Source organism: Gorilla gorilla, chromosome 13 (assembly GCF_029281585.2).
Source record: "Gorilla gorilla gorilla isolate KB3781 chromosome 13, NHGRI_mGorGor1-v2.1_pri, whole genome shotgun sequence".
In the NCBI taxonomy this organism is placed as follows: domain Eukaryota; kingdom Metazoa; phylum Chordata; class Mammalia; order Primates; family Hominidae; genus Gorilla; species Gorilla gorilla.
In genome coordinates, this window is record NC_073237.2 from 123904196 (window position 1) to 123931046 (window position 26851).

At 54.9% G+C, this 26851-nt stretch overlaps 2 protein-coding genes across 2 annotated transcripts in view; one reads left to right on the top strand and one right to left on the bottom strand.

The window, feature by feature from the left end:
* NIBAN2 (niban apoptosis regulator 2) overlaps window positions 1-26851 on the bottom strand; it is a 62828-nt gene that overhangs the window by 18366 nt on the left and 17611 nt on the right. Inside the window, exons 2-4 of the mRNA XM_031014318.3 lie at window positions 7218-7348; window positions 2776-2904; window positions 630-735 (exon numbers count right to left, since the gene is read on the bottom strand). Of these exons, the coding sequence (XP_030870178.2) occupies window positions 630-735; window positions 2776-2904; window positions 7218-7348 (366 nt within the window). The remainder of the gene's footprint in view (window positions 1-629; window positions 736-2775; window positions 2905-7217; window positions 7349-26851) is intronic.
* Window positions 7256-26851, top strand: part of LOC134756934 (basic proline-rich protein-like) — a 41810-nt gene continuing 22214 nt past the window's right edge. The window contains exon 1 of the mRNA XM_063697038.1: window positions 7256-7348. The gene's annotated coding sequence lies outside the window, so the exon portion shown is untranslated. The remainder of the gene's footprint in view (window positions 7349-26851) is intronic.

Here is a 26851-nt window from a genome sequence, read left to right on the forward strand (position 1 = left end):
TCCAGGATCCACACAACACCCCGAGGGCAGTCCTCTTAGTGCCTGTGCTTTGTAGACACTGAAGAGGCTGAGATTCGGAGGGCGGGGGCGGGGTGACTCGCCCGAGCAGACACAGTGAAACAAAGCCAGAGTCACGCTGGAATCCAGGAATGCTGCTGGAATCCAGGAATGCCGCTGGAATCCAGGAATGCCCAGGCTCTCCATCACCACAGAATGGAGGCATGACTCTACTCTCAAGTCCCTGGGGCATGACCTGCCCCCCAGGCAGGCATGTCCCCTGCCCTCTAGTTCCCAGGGATCATCAGAGAGGCCAATGTTGTTCCCGTAAGGCTTCTAGGGAATTTCAGCCAAGGTGAAGCAAAAGCAGGATGCCAAGAAGAGTAACTCCTGACGAACACAGTGCTGACCCACAGGTTTATGAGGGAAGGTCACTGAACATCTTCCAGGAGGCTCTCAAGGACTTAGGGAGATGCGAAAGGCAAACAATGAGGTCTCCATCCACAGCTCTAAGCCTAGTTGGTCTCTCCGCAAACGTGGGGCTGAAAGCAATGGGCTCACGGCCACCCCTCCCCTGGCCAGCTCCAGAGGCCTGTGCAGGGCATCGTGGCCTGGGATGGGTGCTCCTTTACCTGGTAAGGAGTTGCCAATGAGCTCCAGGTATTGGTCCACGGACGTGAGGATTTTGTAGCCTGCACTGTTGATGATGGCTCGTGGTGGGACCTGCCGCTCATAGGCCTGAGGGAGGCAAGAGAGAGCGTCCCTGAGGGTTAAGGGTGTGGCCAAGCCCAAATCCCACCTGGCTTCAAGGCCCTACTCAGTGTGGCCCAAAGTGGGGAGGAGAAGGGAAAGGAAGAAGAAGAGGCAAGAGAGGAACAGAGGGGAGAATGTCACTATCATGGTGACTGGGGCAGTGTGGCATCCACAGCAACCTAGACTCCAGCTCTGGGCTCAATTCCTGGCTTCACTGGGTAGTGTCTGTGTGATGCTGAGGATAAAATTCCTTAAATGCCTAAACTTCAGCTTCTTCATCTATAAAACCAGGGAATCAAGAATATTCAGGATGGGGAAAACATTTTAAAATAAAAACAAAACCAGGGTAATAACCATTCCTGCCTCACAGAGCCATGTGAGGATTGAGTGAGATAATCTGCAGTGCCTGGCACACCACAAGGACTCAGCGAGCTTGGCCGAGGTTGTTGTTCTTACTGTTGCTACTGCTGCTATTGCCTCTGTTCCCAGCAGCTCCACTAGTTAAGCATTTCTTACATACCAGGCCCTGTGCTAAGGGCATTGCATGCTTAATTTCACAGAATTTTCCCAATCCAAAAGGTGGATCACCCACAACTTCACACAGTTGGGAAGTAGCAGATGTAGGACATGAACCAGGGCTATCCATCTCCAGAGCCTGGGGTATTTGACCATTACCCTGAACTGCCCCCAACAATTTCCTAGGTTCTGAGCATCACACAAGCGTTCTCTGGAGGAGAATTAGGTCTAGAAACTTACGCCAGTAGCAGGGGGCAAAGCAGTTCTGATGGAATAGCTCATACAGCAGGGCTACCATGCTACTCCCTGCCACTAGGTGTCACTATACAACACAGTTCCTGAAAGTAGCTCAGAACCTGTACAGCACTGATTTGCAAAACATGGTCTCTGATCTTCAACACCACCAGAGAACTTACTAGAAATGCAAACCTTTACAGGCCGGGCGCAGTGGCTCACGCCTGTAATCGCAGCACTTTGGGAGGCCGAGGTGGGCAGATCATGAGGTCAGGAGATCAAGACCATCTGGGCCAACATGGTGAAAACCAGTCTCTACTAAAAATACAAAAATTAGCTGGGCATGGACTACAGGGCGCACGCCTGTAGTCCCAGCTACTCCTGAGGCTGAGGCAGGAGAATCACTTGAACCAGGGAGGTGGAGGTTGCAGTGAGCTGAGATGGCGCCACTGCACTCCAGCCTGGTGACAGAGCTAGACTTCATCTCAAAAAAAAAAAGAAAAAAAAAAGAGATGCAAATCTTGGCTCCCAACCTGAATCAAACTCTGGGGGAAAGCCCAGCACCGTGTCTTTCAGCAAGCCCTTCAGGTGATTTGGACGTGCTACCAGTTGAGAACCACTACTCTGGGGCACGAGGTTGTTCTTGACTTTATGTTGCTCTAACATTGATCTTCCGTGAAATACAGGGCCCAGGCCTGTCCTTCTGTCTGCTGTGGAGAAATGAGCAATTGAAGAAATCAGGTCTGTGGCTCAACCAGGTGGGGCTTCCCTGAGGGCTCAGGGAAAAGATAAGGCACAATGCCCCCATAGGATGTCCTTCTCGGACACCTACCCACCTGTAGGGCAGGGGCAAGCCACCGCAAGGAATGGCCAGATTGTGCCTCCAACAGCTCTCTGTGGCTGTCGAGGGTGGGAGGGGTCGGAGGAGAGGCAGGAAGCCCAGTGAGGAAGGAGGTGGCAGGAGGAACGCCCTGGAGCCAGCTGGAGGGACTGAAGAGAGATTAGGAGGGATGGGGAGGAGTGAGTGACAGTTGGTTATGAGGGACAGAAGGAGGCAGCGATATTCCCCAGAGATGAAGAATGAGCTGCCGTCCAGAGAGGGCACCCAGGGCAGCCCAGTTTGGGGGAGGGGAGGGGCTGAGGTTGTGCTCTGGCCCTGGTGACCACATGCAGGCTGTGACGGTGGCGTCTGGGGCCTAAGTTTCCGAGTTGGGGGAGGGGTCACACATGGAGAAAGCGGGGAGGCTCAGTGTGGCGCCCGGGGCCAGGCCTCACCACTTTGTTGTCGTAGAGCACCAGCCCGTAGTTGTGGGGCACGAGGCTGAAGCGGTTCCTCCACTTCTTGCTGTCCTCCTGGTACTGGAAGAGGTTCCCCGAGAAGACGATGCGCTCGTCCAGCGGCACCTGTGGGCAGGAGGGGGTGGGGAGTGAGGCCCAGGTCTGGGGGGGTGGTGCTCCCCATGAAGCTGATGGCCCAGCCAGCAGAGCCTGTGTGTGCACCCCCTGCCTAGCATGTCCTCCATTTTGGGTCTCCCCAAGTCCTCCCAAGGCCTCTGAGGCCGGGCTGCATCTCATCCATTCTGCAGATGAGGAGTGAGACTCGGAGCCGTGGAGGGGCTCACCCAGCATCCAGGCAGGGTGGTGATGCCAGGACTTGAACCCAGGACAGGCACTGATGTAGGGCCTGGCCACAGCCAGGCTCTCCCTCTCCATCCCAGCCTTGGGCTGTCACAGCTACCTTGGAAGGGTCTGGGGAGATGGTTGCTCCCCACCCACCTACAGCTACAGCACTGGTGCCCCGAGGTCGCTCCGGGCACAGGGGACACACCCACAGGCCAGAACTGCGAGGGCCCCAGTGCCTGGGCAAGTCTCTCCCCAGCTCTAGGCTTCTGTTTCCCCTCAGGGCAATGACAACTTGAACAAGGTGGCTCCAGAGAGCCTGTCAGCTCTGATGGCTGATGAGACGCCTCCCTAAAAAGGAGTAGGGGGAATGGAGGGGGCCTCTGTCTGGGGGTGTTTGATGTCTGACCCGCGTCCTGGCAGGCTAGTGACCTACGTGGGCTGCAGAAACGCCCGGACCTTCCTACAAAGCCCTAGCTCTGCCTGACTCCCAGTGTGTCTAGTCACTTTGAGCATCAGTTTCCTCATCTGTAAAATGGGAACAGTAAGAGTTGGCACCTGACAGGCAGGTGCATAATACACAGGACCGCCATGACCACTACGGTAGGACTCAGCGTCTGTGACGGCCTCCAATCCTCAGGGACTGACTTATCTGGGGATGGGGAAGGAGAAGGGAGATCTTTAAACCAGGGTTGGGGGCCCAAGCGAAGCTACGGCCAGATGCGAGGCATCCTGAGCAGAGGAAGCTTCTGGAAGGAGATAGACCACAGTGGAAGAGGCTTCATCTTGGATGGGAGGGAACCCAGGAGAGTACAGTGTTCCTCTGCAAATTCTATTTGTTCTGCAATAAATAAGGTGCCTTTTGCAAAAAGAAACATTTCTCAGATGCAGTCATGGGGAAAGGGTGATTGCCATCATGCCTGCACCTTCCTGGCTTCCTGGCTCTGCCCTGGCCCATCCCTGCAGTCCCGTCTCCTCTTGACCCTCCGCCCCCTTCACCATGTCCCCCTCTCCCCAGCTCCCTCCCTGCTGCTCTTCAAGGGGAAACACAAAACACTCCTGGAGAAGGAGAGCCCATTGTGCTCACACAATAGGACCTGCAGGCTTCTTCCTACCGGGGATAAAAATATTTACAGGAAAAGAAAATGGTTCCCCTACCACCCCCACACACAGTGGGCTTTGCCCAAGTCACAGAGCTGCCCTCAGCCGTCTATATATAAACTGCCCACACCCAGCTCAAATCCCTGTCTTTTCTAGAAAGAGCAGACAGAGCTCTCATAACACCCTAGCAAAAAGGCCCCTGGTTTTCATCTTCATCCCTGCTTAGGGCAGGAGCCCCGGGACACAAGGACGGGCACTCCGGGACAGGGCCAGTCCCAGCAGGAGGCTGTGCAGAAGCAGGCTTGTGGCCCAGGCAGGCTCAACAACCCCCACCACCCAGTCCGCCCCCAGATCCTGGGGAGCTCGAATGGGTGGCTGGCTGTGGGTTTGGGTTTTATTTTTAAGACTTTCAAATGGCAGAGTCGTGTTCAATTGGAAGGCCTGCAGGAAATGAAACAGAACTCGACAGCCCAGGCAAAATATTTTAGACTCTGCGAAGCTCTCCAATGCCTCGGTCAGAGACAGCACAGGCCCCAAGGTCAGATAACTGGGACTCCTGTGTCGGCACCACCCACCGCCAGATCCTGGACAAGTAGCTCCACATCTCTGAGCCTCAATGTCTACATCTGTGATGCAGGCATCATCATAGCCCCTCCCTCAGAGTGGGGCCACAGGGCTGAGCAAACAGTACCGGCACAAGATAACTGCTGTTTTAGCCAGGCGCTGTGGCTCACGCCCGTAATCCCAGCACTTTGGGAGGCCGAGGCAGGTGGATCACCTAAGGTCAGGAGTTCGAGACCAGCCTGGCCAACATGGTGAAACCCTGTCTCTACTAAAAATATAAAAAATTAGCGGGGTGTGGTGGTGGATGCCTGTGATCCCAGCTAGTGGGGAAGCTGAGGTATGAGAATCGCTTGAACCAGGGAGGTGGAGGTTGCAGTGAGCCGAGACTGTGCCACTGCACTCCAGCCTGGGCAACAAAGTGAGACTCCGTCTCAAAAAAGCAAAAAACAAACAAAAAGACAACTGCTGTTTTATTATTCTTATTTCTGTTGTATTATTATGTTATCATTATTATCACTATTTTTATTTGTATTCTATTATTGTTTCTAATAAAAACCACTATTGTTTTGATCACCACTGGTGATTAATATTATTTCTAGTATTATGTTATCATAACTTTGCATTGTGATGATCGGTTTCCTGAGAGGCCAAAATGACACCAAAAATACTGCTTTTCAGGGACTGTGGGTGAGTGATCTCATTTCACTCTCCTTGCTTACATGTTGCTATTTTTCTACAATAAATATGCACTCCTGCCTCCCCAGACTTAAATGAGGCCTCACGCAGAGGAAATGCTTCACGCCCTCAGCCAGTGCCCACTTGTCTTGGATTATAGGGACTTGGGCTGCCCATGACATTTCTTTCCAGACAGGGGAGCCATTCTGGCCCCGCTCACCTGGGCTGTCAAGGCCTCCTTTCCTTTCTTACCACACAGATACACACCTGCCAGACACCCAGGCCGGGCCACAGGGAGCCCCTCTGCCGCTCTGCTGCCACAGGGTCAAGAGGTTACCATGACACTGGGGAAGAGGCAACCTTTTCTGGGTCAAAAAGCAAAGGTGATGCTCTGAGCAGCTCCGACACACGGTCCTGACCTCCCTCCACCAGGCGGGTTGCAGTCACGGCAGAAAGGGCCCTGGGCTGGCCCGGCCTCCGCCATCCTGAATGAGCCACTTAAAGGCTCAGCCTTGGCCAGGTGCGGCAGCTGAGGCCTGTAATCCCAGCACTTTGGGAGGCCAAGGTGGGAGGATCTCTTGAGTCCCGCCCCCGGCCCCGTGTCCGAGTCAATCACAGGTTCCTCTTCCCAGAAGGCTTTGCCAGCCCCCTCTGGCCCACGCTGACCCTCAGGCTGGAGCCAGGCAGCTTCTAATCTCTCACTCAACAAATATTTCCTTAGCAAACAGCATCCTACTATTTATATCATAGCAGATCATGATGGAGCCAGTGACAGTGCCTTCCCTGCTTCAGGCACAACCACCCTGTGAAGGAGGTGTTCTCATCCCATTTGACAGATGAGTAAACTGAGGCTCTTACTGGAGGAGCTTGCCTTGAATTGGAGACTATCAAGACTCTAGAGCCCCAGCTCTGATGGTGGAGGAGGTGAGCTAGGAGGAGTCACCCACGGTGACTGAAGGGGTCTCAACAACACGACCTGGGTTACCCACCTATTCAGAAGTGGGAAGGAGGCTAGGCATGGTGGCTCATGCCTGTAATCCCAGCACTTTTGGGGAGCTGAGGCTGGAGGATCACTTGAGCCCAGGAGTTTGAGACCAGCCTGGGCAACACAGCAAAACCCCATCTCTACAAAAAATGCAAGAATTAGCCTAGAGTGATGGTGTGCACCTGTAGTCCCAGCAACTGGGGAGACTGAGGTGGAAGGATCACTTGAGCCAGGAAGGTTGAGGCTGCAGTGAGGCATGATTGTGCCACTGCACTCCAGCCTGGGCAACAGCAAGACCCAGTCTCAAAAAAAAAAAAAATTAATAAGCCGCACATGGTGGCTCACACCTGCCTGTAATCCCAGCATTTTGGGAGGCTGAGGCAGTCAGATGGCTTGAGGTCAGGAGTTTGAGACCAGCCTGGCCAACATGGTAAAACCCCATCTCTACTAAAAATACAAAAACTTAGCCGGGCGTGCTGGTGCACGCCTGTGGTCCCAGCTACTCAGGAGGCTGAGTCAGGAGAGTGCCTTGAACCTGGGAGGCGGAGGTTGCAGTAAGCTGAGATTGTGCCACTGCACTCCAGCCTGAGTGACAGAGCGAGACTCTGTCTCAAAAAAGAAAAAATAATTAATTTTAAAAAAAGCTGGGGAGACCCTCAGAGGCCATCACAGTAACAATGGGAAACTGAGGCCCAGAAAAGTAAAGTCACTCCCCCAAGGCCACATGATGAGAAGTAGCAGAACATACCCGAGCCCTCCCAGCACCTCTCACCTTGCGCCAGAGCAGCTGGGCCTGCGGCAGCCCCGTGCCCTCAATCTCATGGCGCATGCTGTTGAAGAGAGCCACGCCATACTGGTCTTCATAGAACTGGAGGAACTCCGTCAGGATCTTCCCGGTTTTTTCTGGAAGAGAAGGACAAGCAGGAGCTTGAGGTCCTCAGGGATGCTGATGCATCGTGATCCTTCCCCTAGGCAGGAGTGGCTGCAAAGCCCCAAATTCCTGCATGTGGAATTGTTTGCACAGGCTCCTCGCGCTCATCTGCGCTGCATTTCTGGCCAGAGCCCCGCATTTCCTGTGAAAACCAACTGCCTTGGAAAGGGTGAACCTCCAGATGGGAAAGCGGGTAATGGCCATAGACAGAGAATCAAACAAATGCAAACAGAACGAAGACTCCATTTCCTGTCGTCACACTGGTGGGGACATGCAAAAACAGGCCATGTCACTCAGAGCTGGGGGCGCCATGAATGGGGACAGCCATTTCGGAGGGTGGGTGTCCTGTCCTTGGATGCTCCCACCTCTAGGAATCTACCCCCATAGAACAATTCGCAGGAGGACACAAAGGCGAATGTGCACTGAGGCCATAGCGGGGAGCAGCTGAATGTGATCTCTAGGGATGATCAGTATACATCGGTTCACCCAGGTCAGTAAAAAGTAAAAAGATGGAGGGGGGCCAGGCATGATGGCTCCCAGAACTTTTCAAGGCCAAGGCAGGTGGATCACCTGAGGTCAGGAGTTCAAGACCAGTGTGGCCAACATGGCGAAACCCTGTCTCTACTAAAAATACAAAAATCAGCAGGGCATGGTGGCAGGCGCCTGTAAGGCCAGCTACTCAGGAGACTGAGGCAGGAGAATCACTTGAACCTGGAAGTTTGGTGGAAGGCGGAGGTTTCAGTGAGTCGAGATTGCGCCACTGCACTCCAGCCTGGGCAACAGAGCGAGACTCCATATAATAATAAAAAAAAAAAAAATGGAGGGACCTATCCGGATAGGTGCCAACAAACGGAAAGGGCTCATGCTCCATTAAGGAAAGAAAGCAAGTGACAGAGTCACCTGTTGACTATCAGCTCATTTAAAAAAAAAAAATCGCTTTCTGGCCAGGTGCAGTGGCTCACACCTATAATCCCAGCACTTTGGGAGACTAAGGCAGGTGGATCGCTTGAGCCCAGGAGTTTGAGACCAGCCTGAGCAACACAGCAAGACCTCATCTCTACAAAAAAAATACAAAAGTTTGGCCAGGTGCGGTGGTTCACAGCACTTTGGGAGGACAAGGTAGACAGATCACCTGAGGTCAGGAGTTCGAGACCAGCCTGGCCAACATGGCAAAACCCTACCTCTACTAAAAATAGAAAAATTAGCCAGGCATGGTGGCGGGTGCCTGTAATCCCGGCTACTCAGGAGGCTGAGACACGAGAATCACTTGAACCCAGGAGGCAGAGGTTGCAGTGAACCATGATCGTACCACTACACCCCATCCTGGGTGACAGAGCAAGACTCTATCTTAAAAAAAACAAAACAAAAGGCTGGGCGCGGTGGCTTAGGCCTGTAATCCCAGCACTTTGGGAGGCCGAGGTGGGCAGATCACAAGGTCAGGAGATAGAGACCATCCTGGCTAACACGGTGAAACCCTGTCTCTACTAAAAAATAGAAAAAATTAGCCAGGCATGGTGGCGGGCGCCTGTAGTCCCAGCTACTCGGGAGGCTGAGGCAGGAGAATGGCATGAACCCGGGAGGCGGAGCTTGCAGTGAGCCGAGATCGTGCCACTGCACTCCAGCCTGGGCGACAGAGCGAGACTCCATCTCAAAAAGCAAAACAAAACAAAACAAAAATTAGCCAGGTGTGGTGGTGTGTGCCTGTATTCCCAGCTATTCAGGAGGCTGAGGTGGGAGGGTCACTTAAGCCCAGGGAGGTCGAGGCTGCAGCGAGCTATGATCGTGCAACCGCACTCCAGCCTGGGCGACAGAGCAAGACCCTGTCTCAACACACACATAACAAAACCAAAACTCCTCCTATTTGTGCATATAGCTTACTTAGGCTTGGGTGCGTGGAGGAGGTCTGGAAGGCAGCATGCCAGGCTGGGAAGGCAGGACCTCTGGTGTGGGAGTGGGGAGTACAGAGTGAACTTCATTTTCTGTTTATTTCCTTGTATAGCATTTGAATTATTTTATAATCATGATTCCTTTCATAATAAAAAATAAACATTATAAAATTAATGCCTCTACCAAGTGAACAACCTTTCTGCTTTCACTGGCCATTTGCTCCTGTCTTCTGCACGGTTTCTGAATAGAGGTGAGTGCTATGGCCTTGAAGGCAGGCCCAGGCCACATCAGGCTCAGCACGTGTGCTCCTGGGCGCCCCCATGTTCGGATGAAGGAGGAGGCCCAGAGAGGCTTCCTGGTCCTAAGAAGCTGCAGCTCGCGTCCCAACTGGGATTTGTGCTGGCCCGCTGTGCGGCTCCCCTCTCTGGGCCTCGGTTTCCCCCCATGCACTGAGAGGCTGCATTCGATGACGGACAGGCCCTGCCATCTCTGACAGTCTTGGATTCCAGGTTTCAAAGACCTGGTCCTTTCTCAAAACAGGAGCTAGCAGGAACCTGCCCCTCCTGTGGCCAGTCTCCAGGTACCGAGGGCACCTGGCTAGGATGACATTTCATTCCATCCTCTCTATAGTTCTGTGAGGGAAAACCTGTGTTATCCCCACTTTACAGAGGAGGTAACTGAGGCCCAGGGAGGTTAAGTCACTGGCATAAGGTCACACAGCCAGTGGGTGGTAGAGCTGGGATGTAGTCCTGGGTCCCCACCAGGAGGTGGTGGCCTGGGAGGAGGGCTGAGAGGGCATGTCATACGCCATGCCTCACAGCTCATAACCAGGCTCCCAGGCACGTGACCTTCCTGGGTGTCTGTCCACACCCTGGGCCCTGCCTCGGTGATGGGGGTGGGGGGATGCCCCCCAACCCCTCTCCACAGACCCTGTCCCCCCCTGTACTCCCCTTTCCTGGAGTGAGGTCATGTCTGTCCAGATTCCAGTTTGAGGGGAGGAAGGGGAGAACAAATGAGGAATTTGCTTTGAATGCCTATTTTTTAAAAACCATAAACAACCAGAACTCTCTCTGAGACCATGGGAATTGTTTTGAAAAATGATGAGGCAGAGAGGGGGCAAATGGAAGAGAGTCATACATCGGGGCTAATAGAGAAAAGAGGATGGAAGCTGACAATAACATCGGTACCATGGTTGTCATCGTCATAGCCACCATTTGCGGAGCATTAAACCCGTGCTACGGCAGGTTTTATGTATGTGAACCCAGAGAATCTCCACAAGAACCCCAGGAAGCCAGTGCTGTTGTTTTCCTATTTCAGGGATGAGGAGTCAAGCCACGCACCCCACAGGCATTCTATCAACGTGGTCGGCAGGATGGGCAGGCTTGGGCCTGCAGGTCTCAGGGGTCCTTTGGCCATGGCTCCAGGGCCCCCAGCCAGCCCCAGTGCACCCAGCCCGCAGACAGATCCCAAAGGGCTGGAGTCTGCCACCCTGGCCCTCAGGGAGCAGGCCCTGGAGGGAGCTGCCATTGCTGTGAGGACTCGAACACAGGTCTGCCTGACTGCAGCCCGTGCTCAGCTGCCCGGACAGCACAGTCCAGATATGGTGTCCAGGCAGGGAGGAGCTGGGTTCAGAAAGGCCCCTGGGCTGGGCTGGGGAGGACAAAAGAGGGCAAGACTGAGCCAGGAGAAGGTCCAAGCATGTCCCACCGAGGGACAGTTAAGGCCCAAGTTGGGCAGGCTGTGGACTGGAGAGGAAGCTGCAGGAAGCTCTGAGGAAGGGAGACATGGGAGTGAGGGGACCCTGCTGCCTGTCAGGGTGGGAGCTGAAGGTCAAGGCTGAAGGTCAGGTCCCTGGACCAGCACAGTGCTGCCCACAGGCGTAGGGCCTCGGGCTGAGGGGACCCAGGCAAGGGCCAGGGGTCCAGGATGCAGTTCCCTCTAGGTTTGTCACGTTGGCCCCAGGTGGGGCCGGAGTTGCTCACTATCCAGGCTTGCTCTCAGAATTCAGGAGCCAAATGGGTCAGGTAGGGAGGGCCAGGAACTCTGCTGGAGGGGTCTGGTCTCCTTTTGCTCACCACTGGATCCTGGGCACCAGGCCTGGCACAAGCAGATGTCGGCAAGGGGAGGAATAGTGGGGGTTTTGTCCAGCAGCCAAATAGTTACTAAGTCCGAACAAGGGAAGGCCGTGGGGCAGGCATCGGCGGGGTACTGAGGGAGCGCCATGCTGCAGGTAGGGGGACAGCATTAGCAAGGGGTTAAGGACCTTAAGGACGGAGCCCAGGCAGCACCGGGAAGCCAGCCCCGCTCAGAAGAAAGGTGGCGACCACGGGAGAGCTAGAAAGGGAGGACCATGGGAAACAGGGCCACGGATGGCTTCTTGGCAGGGGTAGCCCCGAGCACATTCTTGAGAGATGTCCTCAGCCAGCATGGAAGGAACCGCCACGTGCTTTGTACAGAGGAAGTAACCCAGAGACGCAGAAGATGAGGACTCGGGTGCTGGGGACCCCAGGTGTGGAGGCCAGAGAGACCCAAAAGGCCAGCAGCACTGGGAGGGGGCCAGCCTGGACAAAGGGCTTGCAGGGCCTTCCTGGCTGGACCCTGCTGGAAGAGGACCCAGGCGGGCACTGCAGCCCTGGTGGGGGCTCAGCCAGAGGACCCAGCCTGGCCACCGCCTTACCTGCTGAGCTCTGGGGCTGCAGTCCAGGCAGGCCCCACCCAGTACCCCACTTTTCCTTCTTGCTCCCTCCAGTGGCTCTCCCCCTGGCATTGTTGCTTCAGGATTTTACAACTCAAATTCCCACACAGCATCCCGGCCTGGGTGTCTGTGGGGGTCCTGAGCCCAGGCACCCCTCTTTCCTCCATACTTGCCCACAGCAGCTCTTTCCATTTCCTGCCGCAGCCTCTGGAGACAACACACGCCACGGATTTGGGGCAGATGTTGGACAGGGCCTCCAACACTCAGGCTTACCACCCTGTTAGGGGAATGTGAGCCAGAGAGGGTGAGCAGCTCAGCTGAGGTCACACAGCCAGATGGAGGCAATTAGGTTCGAGCCATAGCCGGCTGCATGCCACCCTCCTGGTCCTAGCTCTGGCCATTGTCTACAGGGCCCCACAGGCCCCCTACCTCCCCTTAGAGGGCAGAGATGAAACTGGCTGTGCCCCCATCTACAGAGGCAGGGCTGGCCCGCAGGTCCTGGGCCCAGGAACTGGGGGGCTCCAGCTGGTGGTAGCAATCACTCGCTTCTGTGAGCTACAGAGAGGCTGGGGCGGGGTGGTCTGAAGGTGTGTGCCAGCTTCCTCACTTTCCACATTATCTCATCCATTCTGCCTCCCTGCACTGACTCAGCCCCAGGTGCTGCTAGGTGAGAAGGCAGGGGATGGAGTGGGGCAGGACTCACAGAGCCTGCCCTGCGGCCCCAGGTGCCCAGCCTCCTGGTGAGGAGCTTGAAGTCAGGACCAGAGTCCCCGCCCTGCCATATGCCAGCCCTGCAAGTGCCTAGCTCTCAGAGCCTCACATCCTTCATTTGTAAATGGGCCTCTCCGAAGCCATTCCCGAGCTCTGAGCTCTGCAGGACCGGATAGCGTTTGAGGTGCTCAGCTCCAGGCCTCCATAAACGTCACTGTTAATCATCAGAGTCCTCAGCTGAGAACAGCAGTCATAAGAGACTGTTTGAAATGTTTATTAGCAGTATAACTTTTATAGTTTGAAATAATCCAATAAAGATTTGTTTTCTGAAGAACCGGGACAAGAATCACAAAATAATAATGATAATGATGGGAGGCCTTCCACAAACAAAGATCACAGATGCGCAGAAGCCAAGGGGGACAGCAGGGCCCTGTGTTTGATGGGGGGTCCCGCCTGACCGTGGCTGGGATCCCCTGGCATAACCCTCAGCCTCTGCTGGCGCCCAGAGCCGTTGGTTGCCCCCTTTTCGCCTTCTGCCAGCGGGAGGTAAGCCCACGCCCATCAGACACAGGGCCCACCTGTTCTTTGCCCCAACACACACCATTCTTCAAATGGCCCAGAGGGAAATACAACCCTCACTTTACAGCTGTATGAACCGAGGCTCAGAACAATTAAACAGCTCAGGAAAGGCCACTCTGTCAGTCCACAAAACCTGCCGAGGCCCCTCACAGAGGTTGTCACAAAAGGCGCCTGCCTGTTGGGGTCCCGGTTCCCTTCTTAGCCCAAGAGGGCAGCGTGTGAATTCTGGGAGTGGAGTTGAGTCCTGGTCTGTGCCCAGGGACCTCAGGAAGCCACTCCCATCCCAGGCCTCTGTCTCCACGTGGTGTCTCTATGGGTACTGGGCTGCATCCACCTCTGAAGAGGCCACTTTTGGGGATGCAGGTCCAGGGCAAAACTCACAACACACACTTGTGGGTTTGTTGTGGAGCTGAGAGCCAAGCCTTTCAGCAAGTTGGTTGAATAAGGGGGTGCTCTGTGGATCTCAGGGGGGCTCTGCTCCCCATATGACTGGAACCCTGTCTCCAAGGGCTGCATCCTATCGGGTTATTGAGGGTGACTGAGAAGGACCCCCTCACAAGCCAGTCCTCCTAACTCTGCCCCTGGATCCCCAGAGTTTGCCAGGGATAGGTGCCTATCCACCGACAACTTACTGCATGCTCCACAGCCCGTTTAATCCTAACAGGTATTAGTATCCCATCTGACAGATAAGAAAAGTGAGACTCAGGCTAAACACAGCGGCTGCCACCCAGGAAGCACTCAGAGAGTGTCACATGGCTATTTAGAAACGCAGTTGTATGGCCAGGCATGGTGATGCGTGCCTGCAATCCCAGCTACTCAGGAGGCTGAGGCAGGAGAATCACTTCAATCTGAGAGGCAGAGGTTGCTGTGAGCCGAGATCGCGCCACTGCACTCCAACCTGGGAGACACAGTGAGACTCCATCTCAAAGAAAAAAAAAAAAAAAAAAAGAAATGCAGTTGTGCAGCCGGGCACAGTGGCTCACGCCTGTAATCCCAGCACTTTGGGAGGCCGAGGCAGGCAGATCACTTGAGGTCAGGAGTTTGAGACCAGCCTGGCCAACATGGTGAAACCCCATCTCTACTAAAAATACAAAAATTAGCCAGGCATGGTGGCGGGCGCCTGTAATCCCAGCTACTTGGGAGACTGAGGCAGGATAATTGCTTGAACCTGGGAGATGGAGGCTGCAGTGAGCTGAGATTGCGCCATCGTACTCCAGCCTGGGAGACACAGTGAGACTCCATCTCAAAAAAAAAAAAAAAAAGAAATGCAGTTGTGATCACATCTGGAATTCACTATATACTTAAAATGGATAATTTATACAAAGACTGTGTATTAGGGACATCTCATAGTAAGAAAAATTAAGGATCGAGCTGACTGATCTTTTGGGAATGATAGATATGTGGAAAAATACAATAAAGATCTAATTTGGGTCAGTCAAAAAAAAAGAAAGGAAGAAAAGTGAGGCTCAGAGAGACTCACTGACTCACTCAAAGACACACAACGGAGGGGAAAGAGGTGGGTTTTGGACCTTGTCTCCCACCAAAGCCTGCACAGAGCCCTACCCCACAAAGCCTCTCATCCCAGTGACCCCTCACGAGGACCCACAAACCCCTGGTTTTCCACTCTCTTGCTGGGTTCTTGCCCAATCCCAAGAATGAGGCAACACAAGGCTTTACTATCCTCATCTTACAGACGAGGAAACCGAGGCTCAGAGGGCAAAGTGACTTTCCCGAGGCAACAGCTGGCAGGTGTCAGAGCCGGGACTGAGGTCTAGGGTTTCCAGCTCCACTGGCCCCTGTTGGGTCGGAGCTGGTGGAGAATCATCGGACCCACTGGAGCCTTACTTCTTCATCCTCACTGGGCCCTAATTTTCCCACCTTTAAAATGGGAGGGTGGGTCCCTGTCAGCTCAGCTGACCGAAAATCTCAACGACAATCTAATCAGTGCTGCCCTGGCCCCAGGAACTGACCGGGATGCTGGCCTCAGCACCTCCTGTGAGCTGCTGGTGAGTCAGCTCTGACCAGCAGCTGATCACAGCCCCCTCGGGCCAGACAAAAGGACCCGGGGGAGAACTAGGCACCCCCCACCACCTGCAAACAGGGCACCATTTCTACATGGACACACAGGCTCTGGGTCCAAGTCCCAGCTCTGCCACCTATGAGCTGTGTGGCCTTGGCTAAGGCACTTCTCCTCTCTGAGCCTTTATTTTCCCCTCTGCAAAATGGCACAACAGTATCTGCCTGACTGGTTATGAGACAAACAGGCTACTGAGCATGAAGCCCTTTACCCTGGCAAAAAGGGGGCACTTCACCAATGGGGGCTCCTAAGAAGTGCCTCTTGTCAAGGTTCCTCTAACCCACAGTGAGGCCCTTGAAATAGAGGCTGAGCATGCAGCCTGGCCCACCCAGGACCAGCTCCAACAGCAGCCAAGCCGGCCGGAACGTTAATTAATCTCTGATTTTCCAAACTGACAACGTTAAGGGCCACGCTACTTCCTGTGCAGATAGTGAGGCTGGGCAAGAACTGGGGAGGCCCCAGGGTGGCCTGGAGGCTTGGGGAGCTGGGGGATGGGGTACCAGGCCCACTGTGCAGATAGGGGAACTGAGGCTCAGAGAGGAGAGGAGGCTTGCTGAGCTGAGAATGGAGGAAGGAGTCCAGGGGTTCTCAGAAAATGGACCTAAAAAGGCGTATCCCGGAGGGCCTCGAATGCCAAGCTAAGGAGTTCCTTCTTTGCCTTCTCATGACGCTCCCCAAAGCCACCATGTGCCGCACCTGTGCTAAGCATTTTGCTTGGACCCGTGCCCCCGATTCTTCAACTCAACCTCGGGCCAGGTGGTATTGGTACTGGCAGAACATCTCAGACCAGGTGACTGAGAACTGGGTACCTCTGCCAAATCACTCTGCTGAGAAGAGGCAGAGGTAGGATCTGCACCCTGGTCCCGACCTGATGCCTAAGCCTGAAACCCTGTTCCACACGGACGGGGGACCCAAGAGGAAGAGAGTCATCTCCAGCTGTGACCACATCCAGCTCATGTCCACCATGGGGGCTGCACGCCGGCGCCAGCCCTGGTTTGGCCCCAGTGGAGGGCGCTGTGCCAGACCCGTTCCTGGCTCATCCGGTCTCTCCAGTGGGCTCCAGGGACACACCTCACCCACAAGTCCCAGCCCGGTTTCAGGGTTTCAGGGCTGAGAGGTTTGCTGACTGAAACCAGGCAGGTAGCAGCACCCTGTAGGGTGGGGCGGGCTCAGAACCTGCCCGCCTGGTTCCCAGGGCATAGGGAGCAGGTCCAGCAAGGGGAGGTGGGGGAAAGGGGGGTGCCGACCCCACCCACCCTACAGTCCAGGGACCAGCAGAGGCAGAGTCGGGGCAGGGACTACATTCTCCCAGGTCTCAGAGTTGTCCCAAGCACCACCATCTCCATCATGTGCCTGAGACAGCAGGGAGAGCTTGGGGTCCAGAAAGGTGGCGACACTCTCCTAGGGCCACACAGCACATCCAACAGAGCTGGGTTGGCATAGACCAGTGCCTCGCTCAGGGCCTTTCTACTCGCCCCCCACCTACTGTCACAATCGACACACAATAGCAGCAGCCACTTGACAGCACCACCTCTGTGCCCAGCACGGCACTGCACACTCATTATTTCACGCACTGTCCTCACTTCCCAGAGAACACTGAGGCTCAGAGAGGTTAAGCGACTTCTCCAGGGACACACAGCTTGTAAATGACATGAACTCTGAACAGGGAACCAACGTTTGGGCAAAACCATCTCACCCTGGCCTCCCCGCAGCACCAGCCCGTGGGTGGCCTCCACGGGAAAGGCAGACACAGGGCTCCTGCTCAGGACCTGTAATCAGGTGGGAAGTGGGGGGGTGGGAGGGGTAATGACAGGCTCCATCAAGTAGCAGGAGGGGGACCAGAAGCCCATCCACGAGAAGAGCCTGAGCCGGCAGCCAGAATCTGGCAGGCCAGGGAGGAGGAGGACAGCTGAGTGTCCCCCACCCAATCAATTCCTGTCCAGAAGAGGGACCATATCAGAGAAGGCAAGGGATGGATTCAGGGTCCCTCCATGAGCCATCCTTGGAAGAAGGGGTATAACAGCAGACCCCTGGGACCCCCCTTCTGGGCCTGAGAGAAACAGGGCCTATGGGATTCCCACCCCACCACGACCTGGCCCCTAGCACAAGCCCAACAGGGTGAGGCAGGCTCCCCAGCACCCAGGGGCCAGTCAAGTGGCCACCCAGCCTGTGCCTCTAGTCACTGCCCCCCAGCCAGGCCACTCCCGTCCTGTGCCCGCCGCAGCCACCGAAGTCCTGCCTACTCCATCCTGGCTGCCTCTGATCCTTCCCACACACAGGGGCCACAGGGGAGTTGCCCAACGTTTCCTGGCTCAGAAACCTTCCAGTGGTACAGCTCCTACTGCCTCTGGGATGGAACTGAGCTCCTTACCATGCCCGCAGGCCCAAGTCATCTGGGGTCTCTCAGAGGCTGCTCCCCATGTCCGGAATACAGTCTTCCGCCAAGCTCACTCCTCAGCCCACCACCATGCGTCTTTCAACTGGAAAGCCCCAGGCTGGGCGGGAGCCCTCCACCTAGTCCCACAGCCCACCGCTGGCCTCCTGGTGGGTAAAGGTCTGTTCCTCATGTGGCTCCCACAGGCAGCACCCCCGCCCCTGGGGCAGGGCCTGGCACACAGTGGAAAAGGAAGGGAAGCCCACAGCAACAGGCCAGAAGTGGCAATCTCAGGCCAGACCCACCCCCAAAAGAGAGCCACCAAGCCACTGAGCAATAAGCCCCCACACACCCCGGAGATTCCTCACCACGGAAACGGAGGCTGACATCGGAACAGGCCCTTGGCTGGGTCCTGGGGATGAGGAAATGTACACTGTGCTGTCCTTCCTTGGGAAGGTGGCTGCCACCGACATTTCCCCCCCTGCTGGCCTCAGGTGCCCTGAAGGGGCCCTTGGCTGAGTCACTCTTCCCTGAGGCCTGTTTTGTTTTGTTTTGTTTTGTTTTGTTTTGTTTTGTTTTGAGACGGAGTCTGGCTCTGTTGCCCAGGCTGGAGTGCAGTGGCACGATCTTGGCTCACTGCAACCTCTGCCTCCCAGATTCAAGCAGTTCTTCTGCCTCAGCCTCCCCAGTAGCTGGGATTACAGGCACCCACCATCACACCTGGCTAATTTTTTGTATTTTTAGTAGAGATGGGGGTTTCACCATGTTGGCCAGGCTGGCCTCGAACTCCTGACCTCAGGTGATCCACCGCCTGTGCCTGGCCCCAAGGCCAGTTATTAACAAGGAAAAACCTCTTCCCTTAAAGACAGCATCCCTCAGCACGCCAAGGCCCGACAATGACAGCCGTGTGACCCTGCGTGAGCCAGCCCTCAGCTAGGGACTTCCAGTGCGAGATCATTCTCGACTCTCAAAATGGCCCAGGGAGAAAGGCTCTGTCTCCACACCAGGAACAAAAAGGCACAGAACAGTTAGGGAGCCCTCCTACCCCGAAGCTAATGGGTGTCATGCTGGCTTGGGACACCTCACGCCATCTGACATAGACCCGGACAACAGCTGCAGGAAGTGGTACAGGAATCACCCCCGATCAAGACAGAGGCTGGAAGGTCCAGGGCCTTGTCCCAGGTCAGCCGGCTGTCAAGCAGGGAGCCAAAATCCAAGCTGGGGTGTGAGCCCAGGCTGGCTGAACCTAGACTCCATGGGCTGTGGAAACATCTGGAAGATGGTTGCATGAAGCACTTTGTAAAGGATCTCTCTGGGCTCTGATGGCCCCAAGAGACTATGGACTCACCTGTCACCACAGGCCTAGCACACTGAAGCCCACAAGCATGTTACACAGAATCACATCCAAGATCCGCAACCTCAGCCCCGCTCTCCTTCCCATCCCCACACCCTGGGCGTCTCTCGCCTCCATTACACATTTCCTACCTCCACATCTTCATCCATGCTGTGTCCTCTGGCTGGACTGCCCTTCCCTTCAATTCCACAGTTCACAATCTTAGCCAGACTTTCAAGGCCCTGCTCACCCATCCTCTCCTCCATCACACTGTTCTTCAGTTCCCCATTTGCAGAAAATTATAATCATAATTGCAACATGAGCTAATGCATGTAACAGTTAGCTCTGTGCCAGGCACAGAGGCAGATCCCATATATGCTAAAAATTATAGTCAACATTATTTCATTTAACCCTCACTGGGACGTACTGCCAAACCCACTTTATGGATAAGGGATCTGAGGCTCCTGAGAAGTTAAGTGACTTTCCCAATATTACACAGGTAAGAGGAAAACTGGGATGTGAAGCCAAGCCTGCTTCTGTTCACTGCTCAAACTGTGCTGGAAGAGAGAAGAGCTAGAACCATTTGCTGACTCTCTGCTGGGACATTCCTTGCTCGACTGGCAGCTTCCCAGGTTGGAATGGTATCTTGTTCACTTCTGTATCCCTGGTACCTAAGATGGCACTGGCCTTGGGAGAGGAGGGTGGGTTTCTCACAGAGATGGGTATTTCTGGAGCCATGCTTAAAACAAGAAGCAAACCCTGAGCTCAGAACAGCCTCTCTGGGCCTCAGTTCCCTTATCTGTAAAATGGGTATAATGTCATAGTCCTCCACCACCACCTCACAAGATTGCTGGGGTAGGGAGCACTCAGGAGATGTTGGCTTTTGTTGCTAACACCAGGATAGGGCTGCGTGAACCCTATAAGGGCACATGGCTGTTATTCTTTTTTTCTTTTATTTAATTAATTAATTAATTAATTTTTTTTTGACATGGAGTCCCCACTCTGTTGCCCAGGCTGGAGTGCAGTGGCATGATCTCAGCTCACTGCAATCTCCGCCTCCCAGGTTCAAACAATTCTCCTGCCTCAGCCTCCCAAGCAGCTGGGATTACAGGCATGTGCCACCACACCCAGCTGATTTTTGTATTTTTAGTAGAGACAGGGTTTCACCATGTTGGTCAGGCTGGTCTCGAATTCCTGACCTCAGGTGATCCACCTGCCTCGGCCTCCCGAAGTGCTAGGATTACAGGCGTGAGCCACCGCACCCGGCCATGGCTGTTATCTTGGCCTTTGGTGCGGGTAGAATCCCTGCCATGGCACATTCCCTCATTCATGGGCCAGCCACATACTCCTAAGAGGCCACTGGACCTGGGAAGGGACCTCCAAGATCAAGTCCAAACTATCTTTTGGACAGATGGGGAAACTGAGGCTGGGGAAATGGGGAAAAGCTGCCCAGGGTCCCATTGCCCTGTTAGTGTCCTAGCTCCTCTGAGACCATCTTGGGGAGAAACAGGTGAATGGGGCTTTCACACCCAGCGAACCCAAGCGAACCGCAACCTCAGCCCCTCAGCTTCCTCCTCAGCGGAGGAAATCTGGCCTCTGGCCTTGGGGTCCCACGTCTACAGTGCCCTCCTAGCATCCACCCTTTGTGCCTGGCCAACTCCTCTTTCTCCTCCCCAGGCTCAAGTGCCACCTCCTCGGAACCCTCCCTCCAGACAAGTCCCGGCCTCCCAGGTCTCCACAGCCTCCCTGGCCTCCACTCCCACAGTCCCTGGCCTGCTCCCCGGCACTCCCCTCAACCACAGTTAATGCCTCATCTGAGACGCTCCCCGGACTGAGACTGCTCTCCGCTGTCTCCCCAGCACCCAGCTCCCGCCAGGCCCAGGGGGGTGCTTGATAAATAAGTGCTGAACAAGTGTTAGGTCACCCAGCCTCAGGCGCCAAACAGGTCACCAGGGAGGCCATGGTGGGCAGGGATGCAGTCGGAGGGTACAGGCCATCTGGGTCTCATCACAGAGGCAGGTCAGGCCCAACAGAGCCAGGAGTCAGCTGGGGTTTTTCACAAGGCTGCCTTGAAAACTCTTCTCGGTTGGCAAATATTTAACCAGGGCTGGGCCACAACAGGTCTGGTGGGGAAGGGTGAGCTTTGAGGCAGGAGGGCTGGGAGGAGAGGGTGGGGCTGAGGCGGGAGCCCAGAGAAATGCACCCAAAAAAACGGGTGACCGAAAACCCGCCCACTGGGGCTGCCCTTTCCTTTACACCTCGAGGCCGCCTGGTGGGAGGAAGTCCATTCCCATCTTGACACAAACAGAAGGAAACAAAAGCCCTCTCATCCCCTCCTGCCCCCCACCCCGCCTGCCTGGCAGCGGCCCCAGCCCACAGCCCACAGTGGCAGCTTGTTCTGGGAGCCCAGGATGAGGCATGCCTGCCATCTGGGAACACAGATCCTCGCTGGGAGGGCAGCCCAGGGGGTGCCGAGGCCCCCAGCAGCGTCACCACCCAGAGCAGGACCCACACTCCAGGGGGTGGGCACCCAAGGCTGCCGTCCTGTGGCCCCCTGGCCAAGGCCACGCCCAAGGAGGAGGCTGATCTATGACAGTGATTGTGTAGACACAACCCTCCTTTCCCCTCACATGGAGTCACCCATTCCTGTTGACTTTTTCTCCGCAATGTCTCTGGCCTTCATTCCTTTCTCGTCATCCTCACCACCCCCACAGGAGCCTGAGCCTTAGCCAGCCACCTGTCAAAACTGCCCAGGCCCCAGAGGAGCATCCCCACACCTGTCCACAGGTGCTCCTCATACCCCTTCTCTCAGTCACGTCCAGGGCCGAGGCTGGACTGGGAACCCAGGGTGCTCTGCTGTGGCTCGTGCACATTGGCAAGTGCCCCCCACGGGCCTGGACACCTGCCCTGGGCCTGAGAACCCACCACCAATGTTCCCCTCAGCGTCCAGCCTGGTGTTGGACCTTGAGATATGCAGGAAGAGCCTGCGGTCAAGCCCTTCCCCCAAGATGTCCCCAGTGTCAACCACCCAGCCCTGCCCCATCAGACAGGTCACAACCACTGGGGCAGGGCTGAGGACAGGACCCAGCCCAGATCCCATGTCCTCCATCAGCCAGCACAGGCCAAGCCAAAATGGCAGATGTCAGGCGAGTCAGCAAGTTCAGGCGAGGCTCTGAGGCTTCATCACGATGGCCAAGAAAGGGTTTATGTTGCCCTCACTCATTCATTCAGCAATCCTGGCCATTGGGTACTCAGGAGAGAGTACCCTAATGAGGGAGGCAGATTGTCAACAAAAACTACAATTACTAGGAGCCCCAACTGGGAGAAGCACAGGAGGTCACAGGAGCCCAGGAAGGTGACTGACCAAGCCTACAGGGTCACGGAAGCCTCCCAGAGGGAGGTAGCAGCTGAGACACAAAGAGTCCCTGCTGGGGGAGGAAGGACACTGGGAAGGGAGTGTGTGCCAAGCAGAAGACCCGAGAAAGGCCAAGATTTGGATAGGCATGAAAGAGTTAATCCATTCCACAGAGATTTATCAGCACGTCCTAGGTCAAGAAGGACCCTTCAACAGTGCAGTGTCAAGGTCCTGGAACCAGATCTCAGTTCAAATCCTAACTCCACCCTTTGCTGGCTATAGGACTTTCAGCAACACATGGCTCAATTCTCTCTGAACCTCTGTTTCCTCAGCTGTAACATGGGAGTAACAGCAACCTGGCCAGGTGCGGTGGCTCACGCCTATAATCCCAGCACTTTGGGAGGTCACCTAAGGTCAGGAGTTTGAGACCAGCCTGGCCAACATGGTGAAACACCGTCTCTACTAAAAATACAAAAATTAGCTAGGCATGGTGGCGCGTGCCTATAATCCCAACTACTCGGAAGGTTGAGGCAGGAGAATCGCTTGAACCTAGGAAGCAGAGGTTGCAGTGAGCTGAGATCGCACCACTGCACTCCAGCCTGGGCGACAGAGCGAGACTCCATCTCAAAAAACACAACAACAACAACAAAAAAAAAACAGCACCACCGGGCACGGTGGCTCACGCCTGTAATCCCAGCACTTTGGGAGGCCAAGGTGGGCAGATCATCTGAGGTCGGGAGTTCGAGACCAACCTGACCAACATGGAGAAACCCTGTCTCTACTAAATATACAAAAGTAGCCAGGTGTGGTGGCGCATGCCTGTAATCCTAGCTACTCAGGAGGCTGAGGCAGGAGAATCGCTTGAACCCTAGAGGTGGAGGTTGCAGTGAGGAGAGATCGCACCATTGCACTCCAGCCTGGGCAACAAGAGCGAAACTCCGCCTCAAAAACAAAAAAACAAAAAAAAAAACCCAGCAACTTTACTATCCCCCATCTTGCAGGGTGTCATAAGGATTCAATGAAATGAATAAACCCACAGAGCCTGGGCAAATGTGGGCTGGTGTTATCAATGGCAGTGATGGAACCTCTTGAAGGAGCTCCATCTGTCCCAGTATTGGTGGCCAGGACATAAATGGTCAGGGTGCCCAGTGGCATCTCTCATTAGTGCTCATGGCAGTTCTCTGTCCCATGTTTCACGCCACGCAATGGGAACCAGCAAAGGGTGACTGGAACAGCACCTCCCTGGTCCCTCAGTTGGTGGGTCATGAGATTAAAAGGTGACATGCTTGGGGTCCAATCTTTCTGGACCCTCATCTCTCAGGTTAATTCATCAGGAAGGAGAAGTGGAGCGAGAAACATCAATGAAGACTTCTGAAAGCCAACACCCAAACGTACCGCACCCCTGAGAACCTCGACCGACCACAGCCCCCCTGCTCTGTGACACTGGCATGGAGAACACTCTGGCCTTGCCGCCTCTTCCTTAGCTGCTGCATCCACCACCAGAGATGCTGGTTGGGAAAATCAAGGGCCCTGAGTCCTCATCCAGCTCTGCTGCCAACTCACGTGTGGCCCTGGGCAAGTTCTGGTCTCTCCAAGACTCTGCTTCCTGTAGGCAGCCTTAGGGGGTGGAGAAGTCCAAAGACCAACAGTGCTTTGTTGTCGCCAGTCCCTGAACTCCATGAGGGCTTTCCCGCTGTCTTGCATTTGTACTTCTGTTTTTTTCTCTCTTCTCTTATTGCATTGACTAAGACATCCAGATCGATGCTAATGAAAATACCTCTAGGGTTTCAACATTAAGCTTCAGACTTGCTTGGTATGTGATGAATGAAGCTGTGACGGGCTAAGTACCACATAGGGGCTGCTCAGGGAAAGGAGGGAGGACTTGTTCCTCTCCCCAAAACTTAGAGTTGGACAGTTCCCTGGAAAACAGACGCTGGGGAAGCCCAGCCGTAGCCATGCCCTATTGCCAAGCAGAGCCCATTCTCAAGTCATCCACAGAAGACAGACAAGATCCCAGCAAGGGCTTTCTAACTGCCTCAGATGCCCAGGATAAGGGACCCTGGTGGGTAGGGAGGGCCTCATCACTGGAGGTGTGTAAGCAGAGGCTGGAGGGTCAAAGAGCACCCACCTCCAAGAGTTGGTGTGAGGACTAAATAAGATGTGTGAGATGCACCTGTCACCCTGCCTGACTCCCAGGAAGAGCCCAATAAATGCCAGCTTCTGTTCCAATAAGAACTAACAGCTAATAAGTGCCAGTCACCGTGGCCCAACCCCAATGGAAAAGGACTAAACTCGGATACACAAACCCCACACATCTCATCAGCCAAGCACCCTCTACTGCTAATATCCTTTCCCTAAGCCCAAGTCAGGTTCTTCCCAAGTTGCCTCGTGACCCCTGCTCACCCACCATTCACACACACGTGTATGCCCACACGCATGCACACTCACACTCACATGCACGCCACACACATGCACTCACATGTGCATGCACACGCACATGCACACACTCACATGCACATCCACATGCATGCACTCACATGTGCAGGCACACACACGCACATTCACACATGTGCATTCCCACACACATGTACACTCACACAGCATGCATCCACTCACACACATATGCACGCTTACACATGTGCACACACATGCATGCTGCTGCCTGCAGCTTCTGGCTTGCAGGGTCCTCTCAGCGAGTGGGACTGGGGAGGGGCGATTCTACCTTCTCAAAGCCAGGGAGGGAAAGAAGGGGAAGAAGAGAACAAGAAAGATGAGCCAATATGAAAATCCACTCGTGTGCTTGCTGCTGGGCCAGAGGAAACCTAATCCCAGATTGGAATGCCAGGGACTCTTTACATGGATAGAAGGAAAGTTTATTCAAATAACAAGACTCCCTTGGTCTGTACTCTAAGCTCAGCGAGCAGCAGGTGCAGGGCTTGCCCCACCCTCAGGTCACCAGCTGCAGGTGTCTTCAGGCTCCAGAGGGGGCCAGAAGGGGAGGTGGGAGAACGGCTCCCCTCCCAGCCCCGCCAGCCTCCCACTCTCTGTCCCAGGTGCCTGCGTGACCCCATTTGTGCGCCCTGAGAGACCCTGCGCAGCCAACAGCCTCTGTGGTCTTGGTCTGCTTCCCCGGGGGAGTCCCTTGAGGGTGAGTGGGGACCGCCTCAGTGTCTCCCCATCACTGGCCAGTGAAATGGGGTGGTGATACAGGGCTAAGAGCACTGGGCCCCAAATCCATGTACCTGACTGCTGCTGAGTGACCCTGGACAAGCCCCTCACCTTTCCTGGCTCCCTGTCTCCTCCCCGTACCGTGAAGGGACTGGACGCCATGGTGCTGGACCCTCAACGCCCTGATGCCCTCCACCTGGGACATGAGACAACGCTCCTTCCTAACACATTGGGAAGCCCAGAGGAGCCCACCATTAAGCCTTGATAGAACTGACCTGAGTCCTAACTGCCAGCCTAGGGTGCTGAAAAGCACTGTCCCTGACTGTTGCCAGCTCGCTCACACAGGTCAGACCCCTCTGTTAGTCATTAGCACAACTTTGCTTTAATAATTCATTGTTCCATCTCCATTTGCCCTAGGAGGGCAGGGACCCTGTCTGTCTCACTCGTAACATATGCCTAGCATCTAGCACAGCACTTTGCACAGAAATATTTATCCCCTGACTACGTGACATTAGACCAGAGCTCTGCAGTTCAGTCTCCCAGTCATGTTAAGACACCAGAGGAGGATGGCATATTCCCAGAAAGGTTAACTCCAGCTTGGGGACAGACACTTCCCAGCCCCCAGGGTCCATATAAACCAGGGCCTCTCCAATCCCAGTATGGCCCAAGAGGCAGGACCCTTCCTGCAAATATAGGGCTGGGTTTGGGGCTGGGCCAGGCCAAGGTCACACATCAGCAGCAGAAAAGGTCACTACCTCCTCATGGAAACTAAGGCGGTCACCTAAGCTCAGATCCTCCGTGTCCTCTTCCTGCTTGGATCCTGTCAAGTGATCCGGCACCTGCAAAGAGCCGGGAAACCAGAGCTGGCGGATCCTGCACTTCAAACCCCTGTCCCCTGTGTGCTGGGCCGGTGAAAGGCCTGGGTCTGCCAGCCACTCCCCTGGGGCACGCACGTCACTCTGCTTCTGTGTTCCCATTAAGAAAAGGGAAGCCAGTGATCCCCACCCCACAAAGGGACAGATGGAATGGCACTTTGAAAAAAAAACTACCGGCTAGGTGCGGTGGCTCATGTCTGTAATCCCAGCACTTTAGGAGGCCAAGGTGGGTGGATCACCTGAGGTCAGGAGTTCGAGACCAGCCTGGCCAACATAGTGAAACCCTGTCTCTACTAAAAATACAAAATTGGCAGGGTGCTGTGGCTCACACCTGTAATCCCAGCACTTTGGGAGGCTGAGATGGGCAGATCACCTGAGATCAGGAGTTCAAGACCAGCCTGGGCAACACGGTGAAACCCCG